At 41.7% G+C, this 18,681-nt stretch overlaps 1 protein-coding gene across 1 annotated transcript in view; it reads right to left on the bottom strand.

The window, feature by feature from the left end:
* Nucleotides 1–2,049: 2,049 nt before the first annotated feature.
* mtor (mechanistic target of rapamycin kinase) overlaps nucleotides 2,050–18,681 on the bottom strand; it is a 103,233-nt gene continuing 86,601 nt past the window's right edge. Inside the window, exons 46-58 of the mRNA XM_069659756.1 lie at nucleotides 15,964–16,138; nucleotides 14,481–14,616; nucleotides 13,867–14,014; nucleotides 10,093–10,215; nucleotides 9,472–9,554; nucleotides 8,250–8,322; nucleotides 8,095–8,169; nucleotides 7,422–7,557; nucleotides 5,677–5,742; nucleotides 5,496–5,576; nucleotides 5,157–5,237; nucleotides 4,032–4,137; nucleotides 2,050–2,590 (exon numbers count right to left, since the gene is read on the bottom strand). Coding sequence (XP_069515857.1) covers nucleotides 2,575–2,590; nucleotides 4,032–4,137; nucleotides 5,157–5,237; nucleotides 5,496–5,576; nucleotides 5,677–5,742; nucleotides 7,422–7,557; nucleotides 8,095–8,169; nucleotides 8,250–8,322; nucleotides 9,472–9,554; nucleotides 10,093–10,215; nucleotides 13,867–14,014; nucleotides 14,481–14,616; nucleotides 15,964–16,138 — 1,299 coding nt within the window. The 3' untranslated portion in view covers nucleotides 2,050–2,574. The remainder of the gene's footprint in view (nucleotides 2,591–4,031; nucleotides 4,138–5,156; nucleotides 5,238–5,495; nucleotides 5,577–5,676; nucleotides 5,743–7,421; nucleotides 7,558–8,094; nucleotides 8,170–8,249; nucleotides 8,323–9,471; nucleotides 9,555–10,092; nucleotides 10,216–13,866; nucleotides 14,015–14,480; nucleotides 14,617–15,963; nucleotides 16,139–18,681) is intronic.

The raw sequence follows: 18,681 nt of genomic DNA, 5'->3' as shown, positions 1-18,681 counted from the left end.
AGAAATTATTATGCTTTTTCAATCATCTAGAAAAAGGCCTTTATACCGTACATCAGCATAATGTGATCAGATGTAATCAAATGTAGCTGATTGGTTACTGTGAAAACAAAATGAAAGTCAGGCACGTACGTTTCTTTGTCAAACTTATGTAGAAGTCATTCTTTCATTCCCTCTCTGCTCCCTGAACACCTGTTCCTGCACTGTGTAACTTTGGTTGAGGCGTACAATCTCCTGGGAAGCTTAGCATGACTCTGGCAGAAAGCCCTGGGGGAAACTCCCTCCTGTCGCTGTTCTTTGCTAGGTTTTCTTAAAACCAACATTGTGGTGAGGGGCAAAAAGACCAAAGATGGTGCTGAGGGAGAAGAGAAAAAGAGAGTGACCAAGCAGACCAGGAAAGAGTTAAATCTAGAAGTGGCTCTAACTCGCTGCAGAGTGAATTTCACTGCTAAACTGAAGTGGCACCAGATCCCAAAAATACTACTTCCTGCATAATGTTGCTTTAAGGAATATAGAGGCTTTAACTTGAAAATGTAGATGTTCTTTATCCAGAGAGCCTGCTTTGGTTTGTGTGACTACACTGAAGAAATGATGAGAGTTGGAGAGAGCACTTACGAAATCTCCAGAGGTCGAGGGAAGCTAAAGAGGGTGCAAGGAAGTGGAATAACATCCAGAGAGGAGCTCTTGTGGTGGAATACAAGCTCGAGGGCGGAGGAAACACGAACAGGCAACAGGAACAGTATCAGGTCCCGACGGTGAGGGGGCGTATAGTTGTGAATATGTTGCAGTATCCCATCATTCCTCATGTCTTGGCTCAAGGAGCCGGGTGCAGACGGCTACATGTGACAGCCTTAAAGGCTGATGGAGCGTGGCCTGCTGCATCCCCTGCCTCCGCTGCCAAGCCCTTCACCTCCTTTCATTTAGGAGCATTGTCTTCCAATGAGATCGTTTGTCACCATTGACTTACTCTTTGCACACACACATAGTATTTTTTTCTCTGGCCCGAGCCCATTTCCACAGTTGGTAAACAGCTAAATCCCTCTCCAAATCAATGCAACCTATTTAACTTGAGCTATTGACTTGCTCGCCCCTCAACAGACTTGAGAGGCTGAAAAAATACAAACAAATTAGAAGAGTGAGAAAGAACAACAGACATGGTGCTGCGGACTATGAAAAGTCACATTTTCAATAATGAGCTTTTGGCGGCAGGAGGAAAAAAAGTGACGGAGTAGAGGTAAAGGAAGCGATGCAGAGGGGAATAAAAGCGAGGGAAAACAAGAGGAGGAATGGATCGATGTGAACAGATAATCACCAGGCCTCTGTCCCGGTGTGTAAAGAGTGTGACATTGCAGAGGTGGGCACGGCAGGGAAGAGATCAATGGGCTGCGTTTTGTTGATCCGTAATCCTTAACTATCTATAAGTAATTAACCTTCAGAGGAGAATGCGGGGAAGAAATAAATGGAGGACTAAGAGGGAGAATAGCAATGAGTAAAACAGAAGCTACCTTGCATTGACTAGATAACAGCACAGGAAACCAAATTAACAGTTTGTCTCTACTGCTGCCTCTGCAATCTGCTACATCTGATTCGCTTTTCTTTCTGTCAGCGACCGCATTCGCTGTAAATGACTGCATCTCCCTGTGGTGTAAAGAGGAGGATAAATATAGAGCAGCTGCTGTTAGAACGAGCAAACTCGTGCCAATTCTTTTTTTTTAATTTTTTTTATCCAAAGTATGTCTGTTTTTTTGTTCTGATTTTAGGGAAGAATGCTGTCTTCTTTTGATCATCTCTGGTCTGACGAGTGCATCCTCTCCCAAAGTGTTCCCTGAGAAGATGGGGGCTCTTATTAGGAGTCAGAGTGCCCTCTGTGGGCAGTAGAGGAAAAACAAGGGAGAGGCGCTTGCTTGACTTTTAATAGAAAACCTTCCTGATGCAACAAAGATACGACTTTTCATTTTTACACCATCCTTGTGTGTCCTTCTATTTTTAACTTCAGCTGATGGGATTTTTTTACTCAGCCTGTGCTGTCAAATGAACACAGTGCGGTCACAGTGGTATCTGTACAGGGTTTAATGGCACACGCATGCCCATACAGTACATTATGATCATCTCAAATCAAATTAGACTTTTATCATGTCATGAGTAAACTGTAAGAATGTATAAGTTAGTTAAAGTCAGACCATGTTAATGCAAATTGTCACATTAATACACGATGATACAACAGACCTGTGGGTTTTCTACGCAGCAAAAAGAGCGTGAATGTATGTGTGTATGAAATATCACAACTCAAAACAACATGGCCACTGTAGAAACCTTTTAGAGCGTTAAAAGTGATGAAAATTATTAAAGCAATGGCAACATTTTGAGTTGAATCATTATCCTCAGGTAAAAACAGCTATTTAGGTTCTTCCTCAAGCACATAAAACCTTCCACAGAAAAATTGGATCATCATACAGCAACAAAAAAAATGTTTCCCAAAGGGTCAGCTCGGTGGCAGAAGTACATTTTTCAGTGTGCACCGATTTGAGGCGAGAGCTTCTTCTTGGTTTACTTCAGTTGGCCCCTGAAGACGGCTCTTCACCAAAATGGGCACCTGAAGACAAAATAGGAAAGATTCATTAAAGTCAAAGAGCTTTCCTATCTCTATAATCTTCATCACAAGTGATGTGGCAAGTAAAGCATGATCTGTTGATGAGGATGTCATAGCTCTCTAGGCAAAATGATTTTTTGACACGATTAAGCTGTTATCTTGAATCGTGCGGAGCCAAACATGTCAAAGCCGGGCTTAGAGTGCTGCTGCATTCACATGGAATTAGACAGACGAACGACAACAAAGCTGATCATTTTGGTAGATTAGAGCAGGATGGTAAAATAAGGTGAAGCCTGTCGAGAATAACAGAAAGGGTAGAATGCACTGCTGTGAAAAGCATTTTGACATTTCTGCTGTCATGCCCAATGGAATTAGCAGCTGGATGTATGTAGCTCCCTCACAAAAGGAGAACACAGTCTGGACACTGAGAAGCAGATCATTTTGCGTCCTTCCACTCTGTAAGTGGGAACCTACACCGATGCTATAGCGTCAGACGGACGTGTGCGACATGTAAGCGTCACAGCAGCATCTATTTTGCATCTACACCGGCTGCGACTACAGCAAAGAAGAGCCTCAAACTTAGCCGACGGTAGTTGCGATTCCTGGCCATAAATAGGGGTGGCAGTGACGCCAAAAAATGTGCAGTCTGCCCGAAACAGTAGAAGAAGACAACTATGTAACCGACTTGCAGACTTATTTCTTAATAGTGCATAAATGCTGTATTTAGGATGTAGAAGTCAAATGAGATTTAATGAATAGAATTGGTAAACCCAGATGTTGAGGAAATGTAAATGCTCTTTCAAATTAATCTTGCCTGCTCATCTAGCAGATCACATCGTTTAACATGGATTCATTGGTTGTTGGCATGTATTTCCATAGCAGTCAATGGCTTTCTATGCTTCACTGACGCGCAGCAGCGGGGAAAAATACACTTGACGCGTAAAACGAACGCCGCAGCGGAAAATTCTCATGTACTACGCCTGCCTCCCACGCAGCATACGCGGCTGGTGGAGATTGCAGCATTGAGTAACATTGGAGCGGTTCTGTCCCGGCACAGGCGTGTCAAAAATATGCTTCAAATACGTTGCCTGTGGAGATTTCCCGTTAGACTGTTTGTTTGATTTTCTTGGGCTGTCTATATTTCTTTTGCTTTAATCAATGTGAATGAAGGGTCAAAGCACAGTGCAGTTAGGTAAGACGGTGAGCTGGATTTATAACCCAAGACAAAATGGGAGCATCATTCCGGCACAAAAACAGATTTTTTCCCCCAATTATAAGCGAAAATAAAAATGTGATCATCCAACCAGCCCATCTCCATAAAATAACCAGGAGTCTTTTTTTTTCTTCTGCTCTACTTCACTGGTCGAAATAGATTTTACAGCTGAAAGAGAAAAATGAAGACACAGAGTGAAAACAAAAGGAAGGATCAATCAGCAGTTCTCACCATCCTATGTAGCACTGGCACAGGTTTTCATGGGATGTGGCTTGCTTTATGAGGAGCTCCACTTGTGTTGGCACATCCAGTGTCTCGTCATGAGAAAAGTCTCGACCTGCAGGGAACAAAGTCACATCAGAACACTAAACCCTTTACTGAAAAATGCAGTGTAGTATGGGTTGAATTCCTCCTGATTTAAAGACTTTAGTCAATGACAGCCAGGTATTTTAAAGATTGTTTAAAGGGCCAGTTCACCGATTTTCAACCTCAGTCCTATCATGCTATTATGGGGAGCTAATGCCATTATGGTTGAGAAAAATGCAATTTCGCTCTGTTCCATTGGAGGACGCTATCCGCTTCTCCAATGGGCCCTGGAAAACCTCCGCCAGACTACGCAAAATGCATCATCTGGCAGAGGCCAGGGAGCTCGCTAAACAAGACTTCCTCGATCTAGGTCGCCTGCCTCTGATGTCATGTCTCGTGCAAAACCATCAGGTTTTTAATGTAGACTGCAGACCTGAAGATTTTTTAAAGGATCCACAGGTATACTCTCGTCGTATTTCGGACTCTGTGCATTGCCTGCAGCGATCAATGTCCTTGACTGCAAAACGGTGGTATTTCACTCCAGCGTCTCTTGCTGGGGCGTTCCTTTCAGAGGGAGGGGCGCAATGCATGCTGGGTGTTGTAGGAGTGTAGAATGGGCGAAACCACGAGCTATTTGTACAACTTTCTCCAAAGCTAAAGCACCAATTTCAAATATTATTGCTTCTATTGATTACAGAGAACACCAGCTGACTGACAGTGGCTTTTTCCAGGGGTGAATTTGTCCTTTAAGAGTTTTTCTCCACAGAAACATGGTGGAAAAGGCTACTGTATAAAAAAGCTTCTAAAGAAGGTAGAACGAGTCAAACGATTGACCCTTTAACATTTTTCTGTCGGCATCTCTGCACTTCAGAAACTGAAAAAAAATAGTGAATACATCTTTTATCTTTAAAAGAACTTTTATTTGACATTAGCCGTTAACAATGTTAACAATATTATGTGCTAGGAGTAAAAGAAATAAAGTAGTACCACAAAAAGCTGCTATATTTGGCCCTTTTTTATATCTGAGTTTCTTGTTGCTGCAAAACTTACCTGTGAGTTTGTCTCTCACTCTGTTGATAATCTGAATGGCTTTCTTGTTGAGTGCCTCAGGTTGTACCAAGCCGTCTCCAACTAAAAAAAACCACAAACAGTCTGCCATCAACTTAAGAAAAGCAAAGTCAAAAGCTCTCTCTCCGTTTCTCTCTCTCTCTCTGCTCTCTGTGTCTATGCAGCTGAAGAAAATCAAAGTGCTGTCTTGAAACAGCACAGCAGTTGCACCAATCATTTATGACAGCTTGAGAGCCTGGTATTGTTAACAAGCGCAGAAAAACGAAAGGGGTCTACAACAATAAGTAATCCACGAAATGACAGAACGGGACGGGAACTCACTGAAGGAGTGAATGGATTCAGGCACGGTGGTCCCTGGTTTCTTGTGTGTCGTCTCTCCAAGATCTATACCCTCAAGAGCCTCTGCAAGGACACCGCACAATAACAGGTTCACACATGTTCTTACATTATTGAGTAGACAACAGGAAGCTTTTATGGCGACAGTTTGCACTGTTAAACTCACCCACTGACTGCCCAGCAGTGTATGAGTCGGTCCTGGTGCGGGAGCGCTTGTTGCCTTTGGTGTTTGCTGTGGGTCAAACAGACGGGGTGTGTGAGAACAAGTACTTTGTTCCTTGACATGACAAATTACTACTCTTACCTAATACTAGCAGTCTATTCTTTATTCTTTATTTGTCACACAGGAAGCAGCAGAATAGTTCTGACCTTTACAAATGAAGAAAAACACGCTCTTTTTTACCCTTTACAAGCAGTTAAGGCTCTGATACTTAAAAAAAATACAGATTTTATATAAATGCAGTATGTGTCAATTGTTAGCCAGATTTAATACATCCATGCACAGAAAATGATTTTTCCTGCTGCAGGAAGACGCTCTGCTCTTTACATTAAGAAAGCTCCTCTTCTAATGTTTGCTAATTGTAAAGCCTTTAAACTAATGCACCCTGCAGACGCTGTAAATAAACCATGAACGTTTTGTTAACGTCATTTTTAGAGTCCAGTTTTTTACAATTACCAAAATAAACAACCTCAAAAAATCCTTCATTATTATTTCTTTAAAAAGAAGCTGAAAATAATGACCCTAATTTACAACACCCTTAAAACTGTTTTCTACTGTTGTGAATTAAAATGTCTTGTTTAAAGTTGTAATCTCGAAGATCTCAGTTTCGTTCTCTTTGGCGGCACCTATGGCGATAAACGGTAACTGCGGGAGCACACTTCCCAGATATCCAGACAGTGCTGCATGTGTGACCTTCACGGTTGGCTCTGGTTGTAACTCTCGATTTTCCTCGCTGACGGTCGCTTTCCTTTTTAGACTGTTTGCTTCATCTAAGCGTCGAGTTTGTTTCTTTTTCTTTGGTTTTTCACTTATTTTTGAAGTTGTATCTGTAGTCATCCATCTTTTCTTTGTTTGTTCAGCCATAGTAGATTACTGTTTACTCGCAAGACCAACCACTGCTGGGTGATGGAAAACGCGTCACTAACTGGGCGCTGCTTGTGATTTTGTCCTTGAATGTCGCCACAGACAGCCAGTATGTAATAATACTATAAACATTTGGCGATGGATAGTGACTTAACAGACATTTATTTAAATAAAAATCTTCAAGGTAATCACTTTAAGTAAGCTCCTCTTTTGATGTTTGCTATTGTTAAGCTTTAAACTAATGCACCGTGCAGTTGCTGTAAATAAGTAAGAAACCATGAATGTTTTGTGAAAATCACTTTTAGAGTCCTGCTTTTAAAAAAATACCTCAATAAACCACCTCAAAAAATCCTTGATTACTAATATTTCTTTGGGAAAAAAAAATAATGACCCTCATTTACAATAAACTGTTTTCTACTGTTGTGGTTTAAAATGTCCTGTTCAAGGCGAGCCTCAACAGTATTAGCTGTAGTGTGCCGGAGGTAATATTTCAACTTGTTCTCTTGAAGTTAACCAACGACCTTTGGATGTCTACTCCACTTTCTTAGGTGTTTGGTCAATTTCTCGCATTAGTAAAGTGGAATAGATTTCCAATCTGATTTAATTCAATGCTCCACACTCATAACAAAAAGTGAGTTTCAACTGTAAGTGGAGTACTTTTGCTGAGTTTCACAAATGTGTTTTACTCTGCTGAACTCATTCGTTGTTGTTTTAATAGACTGTTGTGGTTACTTCAGTCTGCTACATGTTTCTGTTGTCCTTTACTAAAACGTTGTAAGAACACACTGAATGTACTGAACATGAACAGCTGATGATTTCACTCTTACTGTCCATGAGCCTCCAGTTGAGCAATGGGTCGTAGACGAATGCCTCCAGCACAGCCATGACGCTGTCCCGGTGCTCCCTCAGCACCTCCATCACTGTGTGGCAGGTGATTCGGTAGTTACCGTCCAAGCCCGTCACCTGGGGCACAGTCAGAGAGAAGCTTTAGTGATGGATACAAGCTCAACACAACATCAGAACATTTACCTTCTTGGCTGTGTTTGTACATTAAAGAGAGGTCTGTGTAGTCAAGAGCAGGATCCAACCTGCTGTTTTCAGCTTGTGATTAGATAATTGAATTGTGCTGACAAAAGCTTTTAAAAATATTTCAAACTTAAACTTTCTACTTTTTTTCAGAGATGATAAAAGTATTATTTTTCTTCCTACTTTGTACTTTCATGGCTTTTTTGCGCATTAAATAAAACCACAGGGAGTTATGACTTCTGATAAAGAAAGGAGGCCTTGACAGGATTCAGGTTAACCAACAGAGAAGTAATGTAAGGAGAACAAGTAGCACTTGAATAATTCCTGAAAAGTAAAAACTTATAAACATGATTTTTCTGCTGCAGAGTTTATGCATTTCAAAGCTGCAAAGCAAGCTCCCCCTCAGGCTGCTTTAAACCAGCCCACACACTGCAATATACACACTATAGCTCAAGACACAGCAGAGTCACATACCTCCATGGCATTGGTCAGCATCCTTGTCAGTCTGAATGGGATCTTTTCAGGGAACTTCTCTCTGGTCATGGCGACCTGTTGAAGGTTGTAATGAGGGTCAGTATCTGATAAGATAAATTGTGGATTTATTGTACTGAAAGGAAATCGCCAATCACCTCAAAACAGTCTCCAAAGTCAATGTGGAGGATCTTCCCACTTAATCGGTCCAACATCAGATTGGATGGATGCCTGGAGAATAGAAATGCATTCCTGTATTAATGTCTAATGATAACTTATTCTACAACAACTTCATTCTCTTTGGCGGCATCTATGGCGATAAACAGTAATTACAGGAGCACACTTCCCAGATATCCAGACAGTGTCACATGTGTGACGTCCACGGTTGGCTACGGTTTTAACTCTCGATTTTCCTCACTGACGGTCGCTTTCCTTTTTAGACTGTTTGCCTTCATCTGAGCGTCGAGTTTGTTTCTTATCTTTGGATTTTCACTTATTGTTGAAGTTGTATCTGTAGTCATCCATCTTTTCTTTGTTTGTTCAGCCATAGTAGATTACTGTTTACTCGCAACACTTGCAGAGACAGGAAAAGCAGCCGCCTAGCTCCGCCTACCCTCTCTGGCAGACCAACCACTGTTGGGTGATGGAAAACACGTCACTGAAGCCCCTTTCCCACAGGTCAAAAAACCCACTAACACCCGGCTTTTTTGCTTAGTGGGAAAGGTTACAAGCATTCAGACCCGGGTCAAAAGACTCTGCAGTAGACCTGGGTAATTATTGCCTCGGCTCCGATCAGAAAGGTGGGAACACAAAACCCGGGTCGACACGCTAATCTCTGCCCCCTTTCCAACACGATGCTATGACGCGCATTGAAATTCCGGACGCTGTCGTAAATACAGAAGAACATACAACGCCAAATTTGCTCTTTGCTTTGTGCAAGATGCAGCAACACTGGCAAAACAGCGAGGTGAGAGAGCTTCGTCTGATCCGAGGGAAAGAAGAAATAAGGCGACAACGTGACCCTGTTTTCAGAGCGTTTGTGACGTCAGATGGGAAAAGAGACAATTGGCATTTATGAGTGGGTCTGAAAAACCTGCGTCAATGTGACGCACCCTTTCCCATCAACGTAATTTTGGTGCGAAAGGGGTATAACTGGGCGCTGCTTATGATTTGTTCTGCGAAAGTGGCACCAGACACCCAGCCTGTAATACTGCAAATACAAAGGTTTTCATCAGTGGGCCATTGGCTCAATCACCATTGTGTTACCTCATTCAGCGATAGATAGTGACTTAACAAACATTTATTTAAATGAAAATCTATCACTTTAAGTTCTGAACAATCAACTTGAAATAATGCAAGAAATTTGGCTGAGAATCTCACCTGTCACCCAGACCGAGGATGTAGCCCACCATGGACATCACAGCCAGGGAGCGGGTGTAATTAGTCCTCCTGTCGAACCACACCTGCAGATGGAATAGTATCTGCATTATGAGAGCTCTTCTGCTTCACAGCATTAGCAGGAAAGATATGAAAATGGCACAGGCTGTTTGATACATCTTCCCAGACACTGCTCTGCATCTTTCCAACTTGCAGAACATCAGGTACACAATGTACTAATGTTCCTAAAAATGGATTCAATTTGAAGGTCTCTTTGTGAAGTCCTGCTAAGTCAGTGATTTAAAAGTAGGACGCACAACCCAGAAAACAGATTCTTCAGGGAAAACAACAGCTTATTTTACTTGTGCTGTATTAATTCAATAATTAGAAAAGTGAGAGACCTGATACACTTTCAAACTTTTCCTCAGCATCATAGAGAAACATTTACAAATGGACTGCCGGTCCGGCCTGTTGAAAAAAAGTTAATCTATAGATCTGTATGTTATCTTTTCTATAGCTGACCACTTCTTACTCTGAACCACTTAAATATGAGGATGGACGGAAAAGGTGAAATACACTCAATCTTCCTCCCGTGTGCTGACAGAGTGAAGCACACTGTCTCACCTCGGAGCTGGGGCTCTTGAGCCACAAGAGCTTGGCCAGGTCGTCTCCGGCCGTGTTGTTGACGGCGTGCTCGAACACCTCCACCTTCTCCATCAGCGTCAGGTGGTCGTAGTCAGGGGCCATCTGAAATACAGAAAGCTCATTACAAAGAGAAACAAATACACAGGGATGCAAGTTTATACAATTTAAATTCAAGCCTCTTTTTCAATGCCAGTTACAAGTATATGTTACAACTGAGAGCATTTCAAATTAAAATTGAAACTGAAAGCATTCAAAGACTCCTTAAAGTGAAAAGCGCAAGGAATGAATTAAAAGCATGATAGGGATGGCAAGTGTTTTGGTTTCCGTTTGTACTACGCTTGTAGTCCGAGTAATATTGACCGTTCATGTGGAGAGCAAAAGCAGGCGGAACATAATGCACCGTAATGACATCCCGACTTCCATCAGCGGCTATCTGACAACAATTTAGCTTCTTATTAATCTCTAAAAACAGATGTCTGCAGCAACTTCAGCTAATAATCTGTTCTAGATCTAAAATTCAACTTGAGATAAATTCCCTTGATGCTGTGTCACGAAAGCCGTTTTCAGATTTCCCGACTTCCTAAAATGCATCAGAAATGATCGATCCGACCTCCATTCAACAAACTTCTTATTTTAAAAGTAGTTTTCTCCTCTTGAGAACAGATCTGACAAAGCTTCATTTTTACTTTTTACTAATCTGCATCATGATGTTGAAATTTCAGCAAAGGTAAGACCCGTTAATTAAAGTAAATCACAAGAAAAACGGTTTGTTTTCTGTAAACATTGCAGCACGCGAATAAAGGAAGACTTTATTGCTAACCAGCGGCTGCACGCCCGGCATAGTCACCGCTGCCCCCAGAGGCTATATCGTTGACGGGATCTGAGATTGAAAGGATGATGACTATTCTAACTTGATAATTTCATTACTTTATTCGGTCTGTTATTACTTTAGTCACCATCAGTGATGTTTTGCACTACACATCCACAGGGCAAGCATACTTTGTAAAAGGGATGAAAAAGTTTTTACAACATTGTTCATACAAGTCTGCATTTCTTGTTTCAGCTTGGACTCTTGCAAAATATATTTACCGTCTATGTTGAAACCTACAACAGTTAAGTTAAGTACATTCACTCGGTATAAATATTGGCCCCAAAACATTTTACATGTTTATATAATTACATCTAGAGGGCTGTAATTACAGTGAGACATAAGCCTGTTTCAGACCATGGAGAATTAAACTGGGTGTAAGCAGGCCCATTACAGTAAGGCTGTTAATTGTAAATGCTTTAATAACTGTATAGGGTTCTGGTGTCAGCAACTGTGTTTGTCCTGCAGGGGTGTAGAACTGAAGATAACCACATAATACTTGAGCTTTAATGAACTGTAAGGTTTGTGAGAAGAAGCACAGGAACAAACACTCACTCTACTGTCTTCCTCATCTTTTATCTTAAACTGATTAATGGCCTGACTGACTGGCTGGTCAGCTTAATATCTTGCCATTTAGAAAGCTTAAACTGAATGTTACACATCATTAATAACTCCATTAGCAAATTAAAAATAAAATCCAAGACTTATTCAAAACATGCCAGCAAAAGACTATATGTGTACGTGGCAATTTGCATTAAAGGTTTAGCTGCCTTAATTTGTTCTTACATCTGAGTGAAATTAGACCCTGTATGTGTGTAAAATCACATGATTAGGTTCACTGTTACACATGAAACTAGCATTTAAGAGGGTTGTTATGTAAAGCAGTTATGAAGCTGTTTTTCATTTTGAGTTAATGACTGATCCCCATTAATTCATTCAGTGATCTGAGGACAACTGACAGCCGAGTAGGGAGTGACATTTCCTGCCTGTCTACTCACAGTCTGACAAGGTCAGCTGTTTTTCATTCTGACGAGCAGTGAATCATAGTTTGACATGATGTCACCATCCCTTTGTGGACCAATGAGACTTGAACTTCAGCCCAGCTCATCTCCTGTAGCCTTGATGTTTGGTTGGCTCTGATGTCTTTTTCTGGGAAAGGTTTTTAATCAAACCGGTCTCTGGATGTTTTTGCACAGTGGATGTCAGGTTCTTAACCCGCTCTGTCTCTGCGGATGGCTCTATTTCCACAGTGAAATTCTAGTGAAGAAAAATGTTTTATGTGTTTCTCTCCTTTGACTAATTGGGCTTCTGAGGCAGAGATATGTGGTTCATTTATGACAATTAAGGACCTGTGGATGTGTTTTCATTAGGGTGATTAGGATTCATCAATATAATCTCTGTGAACAGAAGCCTCCTCAGCTTTGATTAATCTTTTTGGTACTCAGTATGGATGTTTAATATTAAAAATAGATACACATTTACAAACATTTCATGAATGAGACATCTGATGGCACAATACGATGCAAGCAAATTTACACATACAGTTTAAAGTAATAATCTCAAAGATTTCCATGTAAATAAATGTCTGTTAAGTCACTATCTATCACTGAATGAGGTAACACAATGGTGATTGAGCCAATGGCCCACTGATGAAAACCTTTGTATTTGCAGTATTACAGACTGGGTGTCTGGTGCCACTTCATACAAATCATAAGCAGCGCCCAGTTATACCCCTTTCGCACCAAAATTACGTTGATAGGAAAGGGTGCGTCACATTGACGCAGGTTTTTCAGACCCACTCATAAATGCCAATTGTCTCTTTTCCCATCTGACGTCACAAACGCTCCGAAAACAGGGTCACATTGTCGCCTTATTTCTTCTTTCCCTTGGATCAGAAAAAGCTCTCTCACCTCGCTGTTTTGCCAGTGTTGCTGCATCTTGCACAAAGGAAAGAGCAAATTTGTCTGTATTTACGTGACAGCGTCCGGAACTTCAATGCACGTGATAGCATCGTGCCAGAAAGGGGGCAGAGATTAGCGTGTCGACCCGGGTTTTGTGTTCCCATCTTGCCGATCAGAGCCAAGGCAATAATTACCCAGGTCTACTGCAGGGTCTTAGCTTTTCCCACTAAGCCAAAAAGCTGGGTGTTAGTGGGTTTTTTGACCAGTGGGAAAGGGGCTTCAGTGACGTGTTTTCCATCACCCAACAGTGGTTGGTCTGCCAGAGAGGGTAGGCAGAGCTACACACACAATGGCGATTGAGTCTATGGCCCACTGATGAAAGCCTTTGCATTTACAGTATTACTATGGACTGGGTGTCTGGTATGACTTTCATGGACAAAATCACACGCGGCGCCCAGTTAGTGACGCATTTTCCATCATCCAGCAGTGGTTGGTCTGCCAGAGAGGGTAGGCGGAGCCAAGCGGCTGCTTTTCCGGTCTCTGCACGCGTTGTGAGTAAACAGTAATCTACTATGGCTGAACAAACAAAGAAAAGATGGATGACTACAGATACAACTTCAAAAAAAGGGGAAAACAAATTTACGCTCAGATGAAGGTAAACAGACTAAAAAGGAAAGCGACCTTCAGCCAGGAAAATCAAGAGTTACAACCGGAGCCAACTGTAGACGTCACACAAGCAACACTGTTTGGATATCTGGGAAGTGTGTTCCCACAATTACCGTTTATCGCCATAGGTGCCGCCAAAGAGAACGAAACTGAGATCTTACAACTTTAATATAACTTGTATAATATGTAAAATAGCATAGCATGATTCAAGTATATCCTGACACAGTTACTGTTGCTCAGTACCATGGAGGCAGGAAATGCATGTAAGGTCTCTTTTCACGTATTAACATGCAGACGGTGGAGATTTTGGTTTCTCACCCTGAGCATGATGCGATGTTCAATGTTTAGCAAAATCTTCTTCTTTTCTCTGTAGTCTCTGATGAGGGCGTGCAGGGTGTCACAGTGGGGCACCCAGCCAATCAGGCCTGAGTTGGTGGACAGCGGGATCACTGCATAGCGCTGAATGCTGATTAATGCAAGACACAGCCAAGACAAGGACAAGCAAACATACAATTCATTTATTACGTTTCGATCATTTGGATGTAAACTTCATGTCCACAACACTGAGCTTGTGTGCCCAAGATGTGTGTAAAGTACTGTACTGTGGGGCCTTGTCTGTGTTTTGTGTTTTGTGTTAGGGTTCTTATAGTAGGAGAATTTAAACATTTCAATACCTCACTAGAGTAACAAAGAAAATACTCAACAGCTCGGCAAAGAGAAATAAAAGTTTAAATATGAAAGCTGGGACTCTAAAAAACATTGGGACCAGGCGACATCGCTGTCCCTATAGAATAGCTCTGGTACTTTCTATACTATCAAATGTTAATGCACATTTTATCATTGTAAACATGTGTTATCTTTAAAGTGTAATACCTTTGACGACCCTAGTGTGTGTGATGCTGGAGTGTTTGTGAATGCGACTGTGTGTCTACCTGAGGTTCTTGCGTAAGGACGCAGGGTCGTTGGCCAGCAGTGTGTTGACTAAACCAAACAGCTGCATGACTCTCTCATCCTGCCGCAGGTCCTCATGGCCCTTCAACAGGAACATGAACTCATGGCCGTTACTGCCTGCAGAGGGCACCAAAATAAAAGGCATTATGTAAGAAGAATTATCTGGTTGGATTTGGCAGTACGGTCGAGTTTTCTCCAGGGGTGCTCCCCTGCTGCTCTCCAGCTGCATGTCCATTACCTTTGCCTGAGGCAATGTCTAGTGAGTTTAAGCAGGCGATAAATGATTTCATATGAACCTCATCACTCTTACAGTAGGCTTCGCCCCAACAATTCCTCACATTATGGTCATCCTCTGCTCCAACACGACAGATATGAGCGGTTGTGGTAAAAGAGCACACTTGTAAATTGTAAAGCAGAAGGAAGACAGGGCTTATCAAGTACCATGCTGAATGTGAAGTGTATTTAAAGTTCTATATGATGACAGCGGCCAAAGCATTTGAGATGATCCTCCCACGTGGGGTGGAAAATATGAATCTATGCACTGGATGAACTGTGACATCATCTCAATCCCCCGAAGCAGAGTGAAGCTTTCAACATGACAGAGAGGAAAAAGTGTTTAACCATATTGAAGCCTGTATGATGTCACTTATCCTACAGATCCACTATCTTCTGTACTTTGGTACTTTCACACCAACACTGTAATTGTCATGCTACCTTTAATGGAGTTAACTGATACTTGCCAGATTCACCTCTCTATCCCCAGTCTGCTCCCAGTGACAATAACAGTAAGCAGTGCATAGAGTGTCAGTATGAGGACAGAGCGCTGACAGTAAATCTAAGCAGCCTGTAGTGTCTGACAGGTCTCAATCTGAAGTCTTGCTCCAGAGGTCAGTTGATTTATAGGCCATCATCTTCGACAGAGAATTTTTTGTAACACTGATGGGAGACATCAGAACAAGGTAGCACATTTAGAGGCTAGAAAGAGTAAAGTAGAGAGAACCATTTGTGATTGATAATGGGAGAATTTGGCTTCATGACAGGCTGACTTTATAGCACTGTGCCATTTTAGAAGCTCTTCTGTGATGTATTTAAAAAAGCAGAGTGACGGCTAAGATGTCAAAAATCATTGAGCATTCATCTGATGGACAGTTTTGGAGGATTCCCCATGGTTAGATCTGTGCAGGCATGCACCATTTCTCTTAGATAGAAGATGGAAAAACATCTGACATGAGCTCACAGGTTTGCTTCTGTCTCTAAAGAAGGTTTTACTCTTTTTTTTGTTACCCAAATACAGAACTTTGCCATGACTGATGTATTCACAACAAATCGTGGCATTGGAGCCGTTTGTTGCTTGGCTAAAAATTGTATTAATACTGAATTTTGTCTAATGTGAAGGCCCACGCTATTTTCCTAATATAATGGGTTCAGAGCCACGAGGCCTGCGCAATTTTCTGCTAATCTTACCCATGATGGTGAGTTTGCGTGGGCGCTGCTTGGATGTGATGACCTGCAGGGAGGGGGCGATGGACTGGATGCGGATGATAGGCTGGTTGGGGTCATATGTGCCTGGTACAGCCAGCTCCAGGTCCCGGCACATCAGCAGCTTGGGAGACACGTATTGTAGCTCCAGGGAGGTCAGCTGCGGGGAGAGTGGATGAGGTGGGGATGGAGAACAGGAAAAGACAATCAGTTCTTTAGCCTGCTGCTTATAAGAAACTGCCGAGATCCTGCCAAAAGTGCCTCCGTCAATATGCAGACTGTTACAGACATTGGCTCAGACCCAAGCGGAGGTCTTATCTGGCAAAAGTTGTTTATACACAACCTTAAATAAATAACTCTGGAACATTTTAATTTTAATGTGTCCGTCAACATGATTTGTATGCTTCTCTGCATTCACCCATCAGTGATATAAACTGGAATAAATCTGACTCTGGGAGTCTATTTAAATGCTTTTACGGTTAAATTCTCATTGCTAATGTTTGGTTACTTTATCATAGCAACAACCTGCTGTGGATTTGCTGTTTGGATGCTTCCTGGAGAGGGTTTATTTCTATGTTAATGCCCTGAGGGGGAATATTTGCAATACTCCCCAGCATGTTATTATGTTAAAGTGTATTTCATGCTGCTTACGTTAATGTCGCAGCAGGGAGCCTCCCTGAGAGCGGGACCATGCCACAGTGTCAAATAGCATTGCTGTCTCCATTTGCTATGAGAAGTGAGAGCTGCTGACAGACCTATTTTTTATGCTTTTCTTAAACAACGTGATGATCATTGTGAGGAATCACATCTATCTGTTCCATTTTATCTTTACTCCAGAAGCAACAAGACCTGCTGTAGGTAACGTTTAAGCTGCAGCACATAACTTAAACATGTTTATCATTACTTATAGACCCCCTCCAGTGAAAACCAAGTGTTTAACCTTGTAAACATCCATGTGGTGTTTTTCATGTGCTACAAGACATATAAGGGACAAATCAGCAGTCATGTCCATGGCTGGGCCTGTCTGCTTTTAAACTGCAGTGTACCAAGGACAGGCTGAAAAACACATTTTCAGATTGGCAGGTTTGAGACATCACAAACCTAAGGAGCCAATCCCGTTAATGGACCGGGTGACGCTATGCGTATCATTATGTGCAACCTATGGCAACCACTTTGGCGATGCGCGAGCCAGCTGTCACTGTCAACGTTATGTTAACGTTACGTTATGTTAACGTTACGTTATGTTATGTATGCAAACTCACTACTGACCACTAACGTTAACACACCTGATTTGAATGATCTGCTCGCTATCAACCTACTGAAGCGTCTCAGGGGATTGATAATGAGCAAAACATTCAAATCAGGTGTGTTAGAGTATGGAGAAACCTAAAACATGCAGGAAGGTAGCTCTCCAGGAGCAGGGTTGGCCACCCCTGTCTTAAAACATGACTGGAGCTGGTCTTGAAATAGCTTATCAAGCTTCTGGGACACAGTGTTTCTATATGCACGCTCATAATGAGAATACTTCAATTTAGAGAGCATCGTAGGAAAAAGTTCCATGCTTTTGTCAGACTCAAATTTCCAGACACTATTTTTGCCCTTGCATATGTCTTACAATCACTGCCTTCCCTGTTCGAGATGTTTTACACAAATTTTGTGTCAAGATACTAGGCTTTATTTTTGGGATCGACAAACCTACAGAAAACGTACATTTACTAATTGTGGCCGGTCAGTCATCACTCCTATCAAAGAAAGTTAGCCGACGCTCAAATGTCAAACATCTTTGAACAACAAGGAAGTAAGCAAACTGCTGTTACCTATACTCAGATTTTTGCTAATTAGGTTATTGATAAATAATATATTATTGGCTCCCCGTATTTTTATCTCTCATATTAATAGGAACCAAAAAGAGCTGAAAAAATGCCGTCTGTGCAGCCTTGTTAATTCATTGAAACGGCGTCAAGCAGCCATAATAAATGTGCATGTTTTTGTATCCATATGTTTGATGTTTAAGTAAGTTTAGTAGAATTTTTGATAGAGGGGAAAACAGCTGTCCTTATGTTGAGGAACTTACATAGAATAAAGAAGCAGTGATTCATCATCACAACAGTTAGCTTTGTAAAAGGCTGAAGGATGACAGTACAACTGATAGCACAAGCTAACGGCTGGGCAAGATATGTTAAAGTCATACACAGGGGAAATCAGCTGCAACTTGTATGTCCCAAAAGAATTCTGGCCTTTGTGGATTTGACGTTATATCTATTAAAGTTCTGAGTGTATAATACTAAAAGGAGCAATGCTTTCCCAGGACGTTCTGCCATTCCTCTTTGGCTTCCATCATCCCTTTATCTCATCACATCCCGCAATCCTTCAACATCTTTCAACACAATTTTTGGCTTCTTGTTCAATGACTTCACCCATGGCAGGAAGTATGAGAGGAAGCTCTTGTTCTTCTGTCATTATCTTCCAAACACTGCTGAACCTTGCTGCTCCTTTTTTCCACTACACATGTCTAAGAGACAGCATGTACAGATTAACCTGTCATCGTATCAAAGAAGGAATCAGGACATGAAAGACAAAATATACCTCATCACATCTGATAAAATATTTGGAGGAGTTGTTAGGGGTTTGTATGGACATAGGAATGCAGAACTTGTTGGATGCCAGATTTAATTTTCCCAGGAGCCTTAGCCTTGCTGTTAC

Source organism: Semicossyphus pulcher, unplaced genomic scaffold (assembly GCF_022749685.1).
Source record: "Semicossyphus pulcher isolate SPU_LCO1_2020_fin unplaced genomic scaffold, fSemPul1.0.p SCAF_13, whole genome shotgun sequence".
NCBI lineage: Eukaryota > Metazoa > Chordata > Actinopteri > Labriformes > Labridae > Semicossyphus > Semicossyphus pulcher.
This window is presented reverse-complemented; position numbering and strand designations above follow the sequence as displayed.